Raw genomic sequence first — 15864 nt, 5'->3', positions numbered from 1 at the left:
AAATTAAGATAACATATAACCGGGGCATTTTGGGGCTGAAAAGGATGAAATTTGGACCACTAAATCCTATACGCTAACTAAGTGTGATCCTAATTTACATTGATTAGGTTTTTCAAAAATTCATTCTTTTTTAAATGTTTCTAGGTATGTAATTTTTTTTAATGTGGGATAGAATTTCATAAAGTAATAAAATTAAAGTTGTTCTCTATAACTTTTTGATGCAGAAAAATGCCAAGATGTCTTTGGAAATTGCACTAGAAATTAAAAAGGGCTTTTTGAACACCATCTAGTCTTACTGTACGGCCAAGGCGGATGTACAGATGAGCAGGAAAATTGCACTAGAAATTAAAAAGGGCTTTTTGAACACCATCTAGTCTTACTTCTATCCTCAAACAGGATCCAATCGTGGTTTCCACCGAAGTGTAAAGCCGCCTTTAGACTCCATCGATATTCTTCAATGCTCTTAAATATCTTAGTGTCCTGCTTAGCTTGTCTCTTGATTTGAAACTGGCTTGTTTCTCATTTGTTCTCCCTTGTTTCTCAACCAAAAGTGAAGTACTTTGGGCCAGCACAATTTCATGTTTGACATTAATTGTTCAAAATTGAGCTTTTCATGTCTTTTCTTGGCGGCAGCCTTTGATTTCAAACTTTGAAACCAATTCTAAGGCAAAAAAGTTTTGATTTCAACCAAAGTAAACAGTTTTAGGCCAAATGTGCAAAAAAGCAAAATTAAAGTAAAAAGTAAAGGTGCAAATTGAGGTGAAAAGGTCAAATGTGTAAAAAAGTGGTCTTTAGTGACAACATATTTTTCTTTACACAATTTGTCCGTCCCTAGCCATTATCGTGGTAGGATAATTCAAGTGACTTGTGCATCAAGAACATTGAGGAAAGGAGATAGTTCGCGCATTCGGTAAGGCTAGAAAGTTGGGATTGTACACGTGTTTACAGAAGGCATGAATGGTATCTGACACTGAATTTTTTCAAAAGCATCCATTGGCTTTGTTCCAAATTGGGTTTATGATTGCTTCTAGTGACCCTAAAGAAGATCAGTCCTATAGGTGTGTTTAATACTCTTTTCCATGAGGCTTCAGTCTAAAAGATCTGCTAAAATAGATTTTTGGGCATTCAATAGCCCAAAATATCAAAAAAGTGTATCATATTTTTTTGAGCTGAAAAAACGCCAAACTATCTTTGGGCATTTCTGTCAAAAGTTAATTACCCATTTTAACCCCTAACTTACAGCTTAAAAGATTGCAAAATTTATAATATGTGCCACATTTGAAGTATTGTTTTCACATATACCCATACATTTTGTGGTCCTTCGATTTGAAATCACGGGTGACATTGGTCTCCTCAATTCCATTCTAATACACTTCGTAATACCAAACATGGGCAATGAAAGCAATTCCTCAATAACATAAAATATCTTGCTGACCTAGGTAACCCTCGTACATAATTATGGTTTTGAATTGCCCTGTAGAGCTCTCGACGGGATAACAAACGCTGCTGCATGGGGTGCCATTGTAAGTATACTCATGAAGATGTGGCCGGACAAAGTAGCGTCAATCATGTCTTGGACGGGGCTGTGCTTTGGCCTCGGCTATACTATAGGTAAGACTATCCATAGAATATGAGAGGTTTCCAAAGTTGGTTCACTTTGAATGAAGCAACTGTGAGTATATAAATACTTTTGTTTTGTTTCCTCCAAGCTGATGGAATTCCCTTTTTATCGTAATAACTTTGACCACCTCTCCGGAGTCCCATGAAGCAGTTGCTGTTTCAGTTGAAATTTCTATTTTCCACGATCATTTCATATTTTATCTAAAATGTCCATTCTGAATAATGTGATGAATTCGGGAGGCACAAATTGTATGCCCATTTCAATTGGCAAATGATGAAATGCCAATCATTGGTCATGGACACTTCTTGAAAACAGACGTCCGAAGGAACAAGAAGACATCCTTGTTGCGCCTTTTACCTTTGGGTATGGACCGGTTTTTTGGTTGCATCATTATGAAGACTGCATGTTGGTCTAATGATTTGGACCTTTGTGAGCCAATTTTGAGCAATACGCCTAGGGCTAATCCCTTTCAAATTTTGTGATGATACGCCTACACACCCCATTCCATGAAAAGGGACGAAAAGTAATGTCGGAAAGACAATGTCCCTTTTCTTAAAAACACCTGTGGAAAATCAAAATTGATTTTAAGTTGGGCTGGTAAAACAGGTACATTCTTGAAATATTCTTAAAAACAGAGTCCAATTAGCTAATTTTTAGCAGATCAAGTTTGGATGCCTTAAGACGGCTAGATTTTATCCAACGCACATTCCGACTCACCGAAGACTTCTGTTTTAGGGCCAGCCATAGGATCGTATTTATACACAATTGGAGGTTTTCTCCTTCCATTTGAAATCACGGGTGGCATTGGTCTCCTCATTTCCATTCTAATATTTTTCGTAATACCAAACGTGGACAATATCCAAGAAACAGAATCCAAAAAGCTCATCAGTGAAACGTCGAAATCCAAGCCCTCTTTAACTCTGACTGCCGTGGCCAAAGTAAGTTTTAGAAATACCACCCAAAACCCGGGTTGAAGGCTGAGTGTTATTTCGACTCTCTGTATTTAGAACCCAAAATTGTTCATGCCTTATGTGGACAACGTGACCAATTTTGTGGGTTACGGGTTCGTTGAAGCAATGGTTGAGCCGCATTTGAGTGCAGCGGGTGCAACCCAAAATCAAGTGGGTTATTTCTTCCTGATCATGGGGTTGTTTTATATGATGACCACTCCAGTCATCGGTTATGTAAGTATTTTCTTTCCAAACATGTAACACCTACTGGAAATTTTGTTCATGCAATGACCAGCTTTGCTGACCGGGGGAAATATAAAGAGATCTTTGACTTCAGATTAGCCATGAATTTGCACTTTAGATTTGAGTCCCAAAAATGGTTCTGATATTAGATATAAATTCATTATTCAGTTTAAAGCACTGTACAGGGCTATCCTATAGTACATGTATGTACCTCCAGAAAATGCTTCAATTATCAACAAAACCGATTAACTTTCGTTTCACAATTTCCAAAGTTGGAGAAATAGGTCTAGCTCAAGCCTGGACTTGTCTTACAAAATTTCCAGTGGAATTTGTAAGAAAACAGGATTTACACCTTTTTGAATCAACCTTTCTTTGAAGGTTGATATCATTGACATTGTTTAGCTTAGCAGAAACAAGATCCTTGTCATTAGTTGCCATCAAAACTTCTCCATTACTGCCAATCAACACAGTCTCCTATCCCCACAGCCTTCCAATCAAATACTCGTAAGAAATTCGTAATTTTAAGTCACAGACTTCTAGACATATGGACTGCGAACGAGCTTCCCGCCAAATAGGCCTGCTCTTGGTCAGAGCAACTCCAACTCAATTTTCGAATTAAAGCAATGCAATAAGAAAGGTAGCTCTATTCAATTAAAGGTAGGTCATTTTTATATTGATTATTTGTAAAGTGGTTCGTTTCAAAGATATGTTGTCAAAAGCTTATCTAACTGACCAAGACCAGGCCGATAATTGGAATATTATGTATTGTTTAGTACATAACTTTGACCATGTCTCCTGAGTTCCTCGAGCATGGATTTGGGCTCAAATTTGGCCGCGTTCATTTATTCAACCAGATCTTGTGGTCGTATGAAGTGCTTATTTGGAAAAAGATGAACGGTTAGGAGATATGAAGTTTTGGCTTCTGTTCACAGTCCACAACTCTAGAAGTCCGTGATTAAGTCAATGCATTTTATGCCAGTTAGTTTATTTGAAACGTGTTGAAGAAGCATTCGTCTTTGGAGCAATATGACTGCATTATTACTCACTGTCCTTGCGTTCCAGACCTGTGATCACATCAAGTCTCCCATCCTCGTCTCCATTTTGGGCAACCTCTGCATGGCTGTGGCTTTCGTGTTTGTGGGTCCACTCCCTTGGATCCCCATTGAACCTTCTGTAAACTTGTTATTTGGAATGGCGGCTTGGATTGGGTTCAGTTATACTTTATGCTTGGTGTCTACTTTCTCAAGAGCTCATAATGAAGCCATGAAACGAGGTTATAATGATGATCTGCCTACTTACCTAATATTGTCAGGTACGATGGAATGGTTGGTGGTTAATATGATTTTTTTGTAGAATTGATAATGGTAAATTTATGTTTCAGGGTTATGGTCCACGTCTTTTTACTTTGGAAACTTTGCTGGACCAACTGCTGGAGGATTTTTAGTGGAATATCTTGATTTTAGAGGATCAACGATAGTGTTTCTGGCGTTATATGTTATGATGACCATAGTGGATGTGGCTGAGCTTGTTTTTGATGGTGTTCGTCCATTAAAGGACGTAGAAATTGAGGAATATGAAGAAATTTAGTTCGTCCCTTTTGCGTTTTCAATGTGAAACTTATTGGGTCAGTGCGTTAGTAATTGGGACCCGGTGTCGAATCAATTCATGCAACCAGTTGATCAACAACCACCAATTTATAGGGCATCCTCTCAAAAGGCAACAGATTCGAGCCTCTGCCAAAATAAACCGATTACAGATATTGATCTTAGTGGAAGAGTCATCATCAGGGCTCGGAAAGAAATCTTTTTGAGGGTCAAGTAATCGCTAAAAAATTCAAAGGCACGACATATATTGCCAAACATTTATTTCCCCTCATTGAGCAAAAAACACATCTTTTCTCTCATTGACCCAAGAATATATTTTTGCTCACATTGATCCAAAAACATATTTTTTCTCTCATTGGCCCAAAAGCATATTTTTTCCTGTCATTGACAAAAAAACATTTTGTTCCTTTATTTGACCCCAAAACATATTTTTCCTCTCATTGGCTCACAAACATCTTTATCCTCATTATGTTTACGGCATGATTTATGGGATCTGACAAAATAAATATCCACAAAAAACAAGAAAAAAGGCTTTCAGCTCACGGTGGTACCCAATATGGGATCTGACAAAATAAATATCCACAAAAAAACAACAAAAAAGGCTTTCAACTCACGGTGGTACCCAAAACATCCAAAAACATAAAAGGCACAATTTTAGTAAGATATCATCCAAGAAAATACCGCAGCTATTGTTTTGGTTTGTTTTTTCACTGGCTTTTGTAACCGCTACAGGGAATGTAATCCCCAGTACTATTAAAATGAAAGGTTATAATTCGTCTATTTATTACCTTTCAATCTATATATGATCTTTGGTCTATCAACGAATTTGAGTTGGCAGACCGAGCTAGTCCTACTAGAATGTAGGGTTGATCTGGAATGCTATCTAAAAAATTGTCCCAGTCTGACTTGAAAGATGCTACCGGATCAACAAGGCCTACGTATTCCCTACGAATATCAGAGGGAAGCAAATTAAACTATGAAAGAGCCCAGGAAAGAAAAGAAGTGGACTTCATAGTTCCAATTAGCCTGGATTCTCGAGGACTTGAAGGTGCTCTCAAAACGCACATTAAGCCCCTACGGTCACTAGAATTGACCCTAAATCCTGGGTTGGGACAAAGCTCATGAATGCTTTTGAAAACGTTCAATATCAGATACCTTTCGCACCTTCTCTGAACACTCTACAGACCCAACTTTTTTAGCCTCTCCCAATATGAGAGCTCTCTCAATCCTGTGATGTTCCTAGTGAAGCACATCTTTGGACTTGTTCGACCTTTTGCAAACCTGCTGAACTTATTGAAGCCCAAATGGGTGAGGCATGTTCAAGATGTGGCTGGACAATCGACTTGTACAAAGTTAGCATCGTGATGCTATCTCTAGACTTAAACGTGCGATATATCTAACCACACATTTGAAAAGCTTTACCCACCTTTAAGTGGACATACTCATCGAACTTTCTATTATTTTGGAGGACTACACCTAAATCTTTCAAAGATGAGACCTGATCAATATCTTTACCTCCATTATCTAAGACAGGAGTGTTCAGAGGAGTGGACCAGAAGGTCATTGTGGTGAATTTCATTCCGTTCAGGGCCATATTACTCTCAGTAACCCAAGAATAGATTTTTTCCAGTTCCTTTGCAAGGCTAGTGCAATTTTGGCCTTTCCTACCAGAAACTAACTGTGTATGGTCAGAAATAAGAAGAGAGACTGGCAGTAATACTAAGCTTTTGAAGCAGGGCAACGAATATTATAAAAAGGAGGGGCTCTATGATGGAGTCCTGGGAACACCTGACTTGACATCATGTAGGTCACTAAGGAATCCCTCAACCTTAACCAATTGCTTCCTATCAGGAATGAAGCTTCTTATCCAATTGAGAACCTTGCCTTGGATCCCAATGTCATGAAGTATATTCAACAAAAAGCCATGATCTACTTTATCAAAGGCCTTGCCAAAATCAAGATAGACAACATCAACCGACTCATGCCTTTCCAGTCCCTCAATGACCTGCTCTAAATGCTCAATCAGTTGGGTAACCGTGCTAAAATGTGCTCGGAACCCTTGCTGGCTAGGAGGAGGAACTTCATGAATATCAAGAAAATAGAAGCAAGAACCTGTGAGCATCTCATCAGAAACTGAGATGTCACACCATCAGGACCAGGAGAACTTGAAAACCTGAAGTCCCTTATAGCCTCTAAAGCATCTTGATCTGTGACTAAACGCTCAACTTGACTTTAAATATCAATATGTTTAGCATGTCAATTTACTTAGAACCTGTAAGAATCTTAGTTGCGTTTTCAAATTAAACTTTTATCAAGATCTATTGGGTAAGGGATACGACATTACGCTTTCAAAGATTGCATTACATCAAGTTTGTCTACAAAATGCTTCTGTTATATCGTAAAGCAATTGCCAAGGATTATTACATGCTTTTTCTATCCCCACAAAATCAGTAAAAATAATTCACTTCTTTGAAGCAGGTAGAAAAACCTGAAAATAGTTTGCAATATCTCTTAAAACATACGTAATGTCATTTTTTACATTTGTTCTGCCATACATGTCAATTGCAACCTTAATCAATCCTAATCTTGAATTTTGACAAAATTATAATAACGGTGAATATTTTCATATTTATGTATAACGTTGAAAATTCTAGTTGTCTCTAGTGCATCTAAATTCATTATTTCAATAAGTGATGAAGATGAAAATTACAGTCTTATGTATCGTTAAAATGTTTTGGGAACATCATAAGAAAATGCAGCCTTTGGTGCTTAAGTACGAAAGATAGTCAATTTTACAGCCGTTGTAAGTTTTCAGCGACCATTTTTATTGATTTTAGATGTAAAAGAAATCTTAAAGAAAATGAAAAAATATTACGTATTTCGTGTCATGTCATTAAAAAAGTAACCTATTTGACTTGGGAATAACTTGAAGTTTAGTTAGGCCAGTTTTCGATCCTCTAAGTTGAAATAAGTAAGTAACTGCTCAAGAGATGTTTTTGAAATTTCACATCAATACAAAACTGAAAGTGCTTTTAATGCTGATTGACGGCGTTTTTTACAATGATGCGTTTTAATGTACTTTAAGCGATTTCACACACTCATCCAAACTCCTTAAAAGCATGTTTTTTTTTACACAAGTTGTTCTTTTTGTTTCTCGTACAGAGAAAAACATAGTTAAATGTCTTGGCATGTGAGCAAACACTTCAGCAGAAATTATAACCGCCGTGAACATCTTTGTTCTGATCGAATTAGACCAAAAGAATTCATTACTTTTGCGAATGCAATTTAGCGATAGCTGAACTATCCACGGATTAACTGAGGCACAAAAAAAAATATTTCTCAAAATCGCGTATTCAAATATGACCACGCCGTAAAAATATATGTACCTTTTCATGCTACCAGGTATCAAGTTTCCCTGTCAAGAAACACCTTGTTTCCCTAGCTTTGAAGGTTAGCCATGTTTTAAATTTCTAACCTGGCCTGATGGAGCTGGGAAAGTTATATTTGATCTCTTTCGTCATTTTACCAGATTTTGAGCAAACATTGGGTTAAAATTACCCTTGGAGTATAGCATTATCGTAAACAGGAATCAACTTTGAATGCAAATTTCATTTACCCTTCATTAGATTATTTAGTATCATGCGCCTTTGCTTGGTTCTTAAGTGTGTTCATGTCTTAGCTATGATCGTTTGATATTGAACAAATTCGACACCCGTGATCATTTATAGCATTGAGTGTCATCATATTTTGAATATTTGCAACTCGATCAAGCGTATAACACGCAAAATATCATTTTCAGCATATACGCCCAAAATCAGTGGGGTGTATTGTCAAGCTCTAAAATTAAGTAAGCACAATTTTTTCGAGATTGCTTAAGTAACAGGATAACAGAAAGTTGCTAACTGCAAAAAGTGCACAAGCATTTCCAAAAATGTAACTCCGCGGGACAGGTGACACATGGCTAATTTGCGAAAGAAAATAGACGCTGATGACTTAATGTAGGTTTCACTGGGTGTAGTAGCTGACTCACGATTTTTTTTTTACTCTTACAACAAAGCCTCTGCTAGTTATGGTTTGTTTTTGTTTTGGGAAAACAGCCAGATTGTGATGAACAACTTGCCTGGATTTTGTGAGCATGTACTTTTGGTCTTGAAAAGGGTCAAAATGACAATTTTCATTCTTATTTGGGCAAAAATTGTAGATAATGCAAAAGATGCAAATAAGAAGAAGCACATCAGAATTTATAAAACTAAAACACAAACAAATTCCAAAAAATTACTTGCACATTTTTTTACATCCCTACTCATTTACCTCTTTTGTAATCCAACTGTCCCCTATTGCCATGCACTGGTTTTGGATCGGAAAATTTTCATTTTGTTTCAATTTTGTTGAAGGTTTTTATTTGAAATTGTTTTTTTCTCCCAACGTCTAATTTTGATGTTTATTTTCTTGCGTGCGTGTGTTTTTTTTGGGGGGGGGGCAAATGGAACATTGAAGGAACCCATAAGAGAGGCAAGTACTGCATTGTTTTGACTAGCCTGAATTTTTGGAGAGTTCAAAAATGTAAACCTCGACATTCACTTCAATTCACTCTAAAATCTGGTAGAGAAAAAGCTCATGGATACCTTTGAAGATGCATTGTAAAAGATATCTTTTGCCCATTCTTTAAATATTGCATTGGCCCTAATCTTCTTGGTTTGTCGCAATAAAGTAGTAGTTCTCTAATTCTCACATTATTCCTGCTTAACCTTTCGGCAAAGTCTCAAATTTTCCTAAATATTCAAATAGAACCTCAATATTTGGCATTACATTTCAGCCAAGGTCTCTTCACCCTGAGAGATAGCTAAAATAAAGCCCCCAGAGGAATCAAATTTGATCTAGAGACCTGTATGGTTTAGGGAATTAATTTGGGGTTCCAAGACTGGAGAAAGCTTCACGGGCTTTTTGAAATAATGAAATATATTGAAACCTTTGGTAATTGATTCACGCCTTTGCAAAATTAGTCTCATGTTGTCTTTTCTACTTTTAAACAGGCTTAAATTTTTTCGTTGGAAAAATTGTTTTCTTGTGAACAAAAATTTCGGGCTTTCAATTAAACTTTAAAAGGGATTATCTGGCTCTCAATTTTTTTGCCATAGTCCTAACAATGGTAAACAACAAAAGCAATAATGAATAATTGCTCTTTTTAGTACCTCTTGAATTATGCGTGTTTAAATGACCCGTTTTACCAGAATTTTGACGCCTTAATTACAACGCAAACAGCTCCTCTTCCATACTCGTGACTTTACAAGGACTTCTTTTAGTTAAAGTGCGTATCTCGCTTCCATTTTATGACATAAATCATCCATCGAACAACTCAAGAACTTCAATTTTGAGTTATGATAACTTGCTGAGCGCCCAATATGAAAATATTTTGAGTGCCCGCGGGTATATCCACATCACTTTCAACCCAAGTTGAGTTGAACACCGACATATCCTTGGTCAGGATGACTGTTCCGGGGGATGAAGATCCATCATCGGTGGGTTGGAACATTGGAATTGAATATAACATGTTCCTCAAGTAATACAGTTCACCAAAATCCATTGCCTCGGGCAAATACTGAGAGGGTGCATCCTCCCATGACATGCTTTGAAAATCCAAGAAAAACGCCCAGTTCTTTAAAGCTGAAGGATCGGGGGAGCCACCACGCCCGCCTAAAATTAATATCCCCTTGCGACCATCAGGCCAACCTGTTACAACGCTTTGGTGAGGGCCGATTGCTTGGGGCAAGGGGTTCAATGCCACCCAAAATGATTGGCCAAATGTCCAACGCTCCACTTGGTCAGTCTGTCCTGGAGAGTCGTCAATGTATCCACCAATGACAATAATGCTCTCAAAATCCAAATTGTGGCAAGTAAACATCCCCCTGGCTTTGATCATTCTGGGGGCATCTTTCCAAGTCTGGTCTTTAGGATCATAGATCTGAACTGAGTCGGTTAGCTTTAGAGGTAAAGAAGACGAGATGGAGCTATAGCCTCCAATAACTATAGGGTGACCATAGATCTGCGCCAATCTGCCTTTCAAATGGGAACCTGGGCTGAAGCTCTCAAAAGCTGTCCATGTTTTTAAGCCTAGGGTTGAGATCAAGAAGTTGAATAACGCGCGTTAGGTGCCACTCGCCAACCTGAGGGAGCTTACTTAAGTCTAGAAAATGGCAATATCCATCTTGCAAGTGGCAGCCTAAGACTCCATTTTGGTAGGGTACAAAAGCGTCTAAAAGGACTGTAATCTGTGGAATGCCCATGATAGGTGCTGCCCGATTTGTGAGTCCATGGGCTGCTCCAGCATTTGGCAAGGCTATGAAGTATTCTAGAAACAAAAATCAAACCTAGCACATTAGTAAGGATCAGTTAACTGAGTCTTGCTTTTGTATTCGTAAATTGGTCGAAAATTGCTAATTGTGCAAGAGAATCCCATGCAGCATCTTGCTGACATTAATTCTTCATGAAAAGAAAAGGAATTTCACAAAAAACGTAGTACGGCTCCCTGACTTTAGGCATTTTGTGGAGGGAGAGTTTAGATAAACAGCACAGCTAAAGCGCACTCAACAGATAACTCCATAAATAGATTGATCAAGGGCGCTCCGATTGCATATTTTCATCTCAGCTGTCGTTGGTGGGCAAATTATTCTATTCATAGTCAAGATACTTAGGACAATTATGATTCTAATTTGAATCGTTGATTCAATTCTGAGTAGAACCCTTAATACGACTCTTCGCCAAGCAAATACACTCCTCTGGCAAACCACAGAAGACACAGAAGGGTAAAAATCAAGTTTATTGCGTTTTTTATTGCAGCTGAATCGGTAACCAGTGGACAGAGCAACTTTAGCTGATGGAAAGCAGCGCCTCTACTATCAGAAACTATACCCTAGCAGCCGGTCAGCTGACATTCATTTGCTCTGCAAACTAGTCTGCCTAACTAGCTCTCATCGCACTTGCTAGGAGTTGCTTCTTCTTTGGGCAAACTTTGCAAAACTGGTTTTAGCAAGTTGTCTGACCACTTTGTGAGAACAAAACGTTAAGGGAGTTTTGATGGGGCTCAATTTGCAATTTTCATCGAACTGATGGAAACAATCAATTGAAACCCAAGGAACAAGCTTGATTCAACAGGCAGACCTCCAATGGTGTTAGAATTACCTTGATTACGTTTAGGTGCAATCTTGTTGTGCACATTGTTGGGAGTTTGAAACAAAATTCCAAATGCCTCATCATTGCGTTGCAATTTGGATTACATTTTGTTGCACTTTCAAGATGCGTTGCTAAACAAGGGCAATCAATAGAAAATGTGATTTGCTCTGTATGTCTGAATCTTTTTTGACATGTTACATGTGTTATGCCCAAACAAGCATGCTTGTATTATTCTACCACTCTTTCTTTGTATAAAAATTTACATGGACTCATATGTAAGACTCAAAAGAAATCGAAAGAAAACAAGAATCAAGAACGTTTCATAGGAACAACACAACTTGTCTATTATAGCAAGATTTCCGAAATGTCACTGACCCCTCCCACCCAACGTCAGTGGACCTGAAAACATGCTCATCCAGTACAGTTCCTGTTGAGCTTAAGCATTATAGTTACTTGATTTTCTATGGCGCAGCCCAATCCAATTGAATTTTCAGCCATTAAGTAATTTATAAAACAATAATAAAAACATGTCATATTTGGAACAGCTATGTTACTGAGCTAATATCTTGGCTCAATATGAGAAAACTGTTTGCTTCAACAAGCTGGCAAAAATATGGCTCCAAGGTGAAAAGAATCACAATAATCTGACTGCTTTGGCACTCTTCTGATACTGTTATTGTCACGACATCTAAAAGCCATGCTCTGAATTACAGATAATGGCAGATTAAATCTAAAGAGACAAGTCAGGGAGGGCATTCAAAGAGGAAAGAAGACAAAAAAAAGCAGGATGTCTACTCTGCCTTTTTTCTGCACGCCAACTCCCCCTGATGACTCTCATGTCTGAATCAGTACATAAATCCGAGAAAATCCATCAATTTGATAAAGACACCAATGCCAAAGGTCCAATGCTTAAACAAGTGAAATCATATGGTATTTTAACCATTTCTTAATAACGCTGAATGAAATTGACTGCCAAATTCCTTCGAAATCATGCCAAATTTGTAGTCTTAAATGAACCACATTTCAAGAAACCGGCTCTTTAAACGGTAGATGGCGATAGCTTCAGAATTTGATGACGCCAATTTGAAAACGTTTATTGCAATTCAATCGACACCCGGTGGAGGTTGGCTGTGATGTTTATCTTTATTCTCCCCCTTGACAAAATGCTCAAATTCAACGTGCCCTTCAAACTTCTGGACTTTATTTAAAACAGCCAATTACCGATGCAATTTTTTTTCACTGGCTTTTCTAACCACTACAGGGAATGAAATCCCCAGTACTATTAAAATGAGAGGTTATAATTCGTCTATTCATATATATTTCATTACAACATTTTGTTGCTCAGTTTTCCAAGCGAGCTATTTTCACATTGCATTGTGCCTAACCTAACGTTAGAAAATCCATCATTTCAAGAACCAAAATCTTTCTACTGGTTACAATTACACCTAATCTTAGCCTTAAACTTTTGATCTTCCTCATAAAAGACCTTGCAAAAGTGAACAAACAATGAAAAAATGGAGAGTTAAAAAATGGTAAAGCTGCCTGAGAGAGGGATTTACGGGTGGTAATTGGAAGTTCCATATGTTTTCCGCCACCCTGTACCCTAAGCCGTCAACAAAACAACGTCTTACCGTGACCCTGGGATTGAATGAGACTCCTCTTGATCCATAGCTTTGGTTGCCCTTGCTCTGACAGAGCTTGAGAGTTTCCTGCATAGAATTTCCCATAACATTGTATTGCCCCAGTGAGATCAAACGCGTGATATTCGGCAGCAGTAAAGTCCCAAAACAAGCCATCACAATGTGACGGTTCAGCCATGCATAATTGAAGACCAGCGGCTAAATTCATTGGGCTGACAATTGGTTGTTTTTTAAAGCAAACCCTGCATGCAAAATGAAAACTGATACATTGTTTGAAGACAAGCATTGTGACGGAAATATTTTGGCCCAAATCAATATTTTCTCTTAAGAAAAATATACTGATTCGTTTTACGAACAAAAAAAGCTGCTTTATCTAGGAAAATGAGTAAATAATTCAAAATATCTGTAACGCTCGAATCAAGTCTAACGAAATCAAGATACGAGACTTAGTATTACCTAGAAAAATGAAACAAGTGTCGGTCTAGCAAGGACTCTAAAGAGAGGAAACGACACGGCTTTCCCCTGACCGCCAACTTAGGCCACTGCGTTGAATTAAAACAGTAACTCTAGTATCAATAAAACAAGATTATCCATGCAGCATAGTTCTTTTAGTGTGTTTAATCAAATAATGATCTCTTTGATGTACAACTCCCTTCATATTGTAAATATTTCTGAATTAATTTTGAAAATCAAAAGAATAAATGAAATACCCATGAGCATCAAATTTATAAGAAAACAGTCAAATTGTCTTTCAAATCAGTAAAATATTGCACAAAACTGGCTCAAAAACATGCATAGATAGAAGATAAACAAGAATCATTTGACTAATTGATGAGTATCTTACACTGAATATAAAATAAATGTAAGGAATAAGCCATAAAGGAACATGTTCATAAATGTTAACATATCAGAATATTTGGGATGGACAATTGATAATAATTTTGTCTTAATCCACACATTTGATAAGACCATCAGGCATTGGTGGAAAAGGAATGAGCTATAGTTTAGTAAAGTTTAGATTTCTACTTTTTAGGAAGTTTGCACGAAAGGTAGGCATTATTTAATGGGCACAGAGTAATATCAAAGTACAGTACACTAGATTTCAATCTGAACTTTAGACTCCAATAAATTTGGTTTTTTTCGCAAAAGCATCCAAACTAGTCCAATAAAACAGGTGTTAGATCTCTTAAGATATATTATTCTATGATTATGAAGCATCCAAATGAGTTTAAAGAGCATTGTGTAGGAGGGCTGAAGGCGTTAAACTTGACATTCAATACAATTGATTCTGAATTCTGGTTGAGGAAATAGCTCATGGATACTTTGGGATAATGCAGAATGTAGTATTTGAATATCTTTTACAATACATCTTCCAATCCTCTTGATTTGTTGCAATATAGCAATTGTTCTCTAATTCTCACATAATTCCTGCTTGCCTTTTCGGCAAAAGTTCAAACTTTTCCTAAAAATGGAAGTAGAATCTCAATACCTTACACACAAAAGAGAAAATACAAAAGTATTTTTACTTTAGCCGGGGTCTCGTCACCTTGAGAGATGACAAAAGTTAAGCACCCAGAGGAACCAAATTCGATCTAGAAACCTGCATGGTTTTAGCAATTAATTTGGGGGCCCAAGTTAAGACACAATTTCGAGGGCTTTTGACTTCAAAGAATTTGAAATGCAATCCTCGCAAATCGTCATTGTTCCGAACGAAAGAATCGAACATGACATAATTCGTACAAATATGTCAATGCTTCAATTTTCTCTTTTTGAATGAAATAAGTTGAGTAAGTGTTTAAAAATCAATTACCCGTAGATATGCGGAGAGACAACCGTAGTAGTGTTGCAAATAGTTGTGTCTAACGCCGTTAACCAAAACTCTAAGGAAGTTGGGCCGATCCTGTGAATGCAGAATATTAGTACCAATACATGAAGCCACATCCTTGGAAAATGTCCAGATTTATCTCGCTTTAGCAAAAAGTTGCGTCTTATCTGTAACAGCCTTGAAGCGCCAATGTGTGAATTTGTGTTCTTTTATAATATTTCACTCTTGTTTTTGGTCTACGTAAGTTTACTTTTTTTGCGAAGACACGCTATGTAAGAATTGCTAATTACTCATGGCATTCAACATTTGGGTGCCTGTCGGTTTGGGGTGTACTTTGGAGCCAAGACATATAACAGTGCGCTACAGGGTGTTCAATTTTTTTTTGATATTTATTGCACTCACTTTGAATAAGCACACGTGACTTTTAACCTTGAGTCAGATTTTCTATTTTAAAGCCCCGTGCCACATAATTGGTTTGTTTAACTTCACACTCCCTCCACATGACTGCCTTTGGCAAGTCCATATTTTGGAGGGTTGTATGTTGCTTATAACTTGTCCTTCAAAATGGCATTGGCCAATTGGGCATTTAAAGTGAAGGAAATTCAAAGAAAAATGCATTTTGTTGAGGGATGATTTAAATAAACATCACGGGCAGCTCACTCCATGATCCAGTTTCAATAATCGAGGCATTTTTGGTTACAAAACTAAAAAAGGCCATATTTGGGTGCAGTTCTGTCATCACACTAACATATTGGCTCACGGTCAGAATACGTCTGGTATGTAAAAATATTTGAAAGCACTATCAAATACC

At 37.4% G+C, this 15864-nt stretch overlaps 2 protein-coding genes across 3 annotated transcripts in view; one reads left to right on the top strand and one right to left on the bottom strand.

The window, feature by feature from the left end:
• LOC131891609 (MFS-type transporter SLC18B1-like) overlaps nucleotides 1-4542 on the top strand; it is a 54705-nt gene extending 50163 nt beyond the window's left edge. Inside the window, exons 7-8 of the mRNA XM_059241229.1 lie at nucleotides 3877-4126; nucleotides 4196-4542. Of these exons, the coding sequence (XP_059097212.1) occupies nucleotides 3877-4126; nucleotides 4196-4401 (456 nt within the window). The 3' untranslated portion in view covers nucleotides 4402-4542. The remainder of the gene's footprint in view (nucleotides 1-3876; nucleotides 4127-4195) is intronic.
• Nucleotides 4543-9699: 5157 nt separating this feature from the next.
• LOC131891766 (uncharacterized) lies at nucleotides 9700-15217 on the bottom strand. Of its 2 annotated transcripts, none has more exons than XM_059241420.1 (4): nucleotides 15039-15217; nucleotides 13220-13470; nucleotides 10597-10767; nucleotides 9700-10529 (listed from the first exon to the last, which is right to left on the bottom strand). In XM_059241420.1, the coding sequence occupies exons 1-4, from the start codon at nucleotides 15167-15169 to the stop codon at nucleotides 9784-9786; spliced, it is 1299 nt and encodes a 432-aa protein (XP_059097403.1). In that variant the 5' UTR covers nucleotides 15170-15217; the 3' UTR covers nucleotides 9700-9783. The 2 variants fall into 2 exon arrangements, with proteins under 2 accessions (XP_059097403.1, XP_059097406.1); XM_059241423.1 differs by having other exon boundaries at nucleotides 13220-13440.
• Nucleotides 15218-15864: the final 647 nt, after the last annotated feature.

The sequence above is a fragment of the Tigriopus californicus genome, chromosome 12 (genome assembly GCF_007210705.1).
Source record: "Tigriopus californicus strain San Diego chromosome 12, Tcal_SD_v2.1, whole genome shotgun sequence".
In the NCBI taxonomy this organism is placed as follows: Eukaryota; Metazoa; Arthropoda; class Copepoda; order Harpacticoida; family Harpacticidae; genus Tigriopus; species Tigriopus californicus.
Note: the sequence above shows the minus strand (reverse complement) of the source record. Positions and strands in the feature narration are given on the sequence as shown.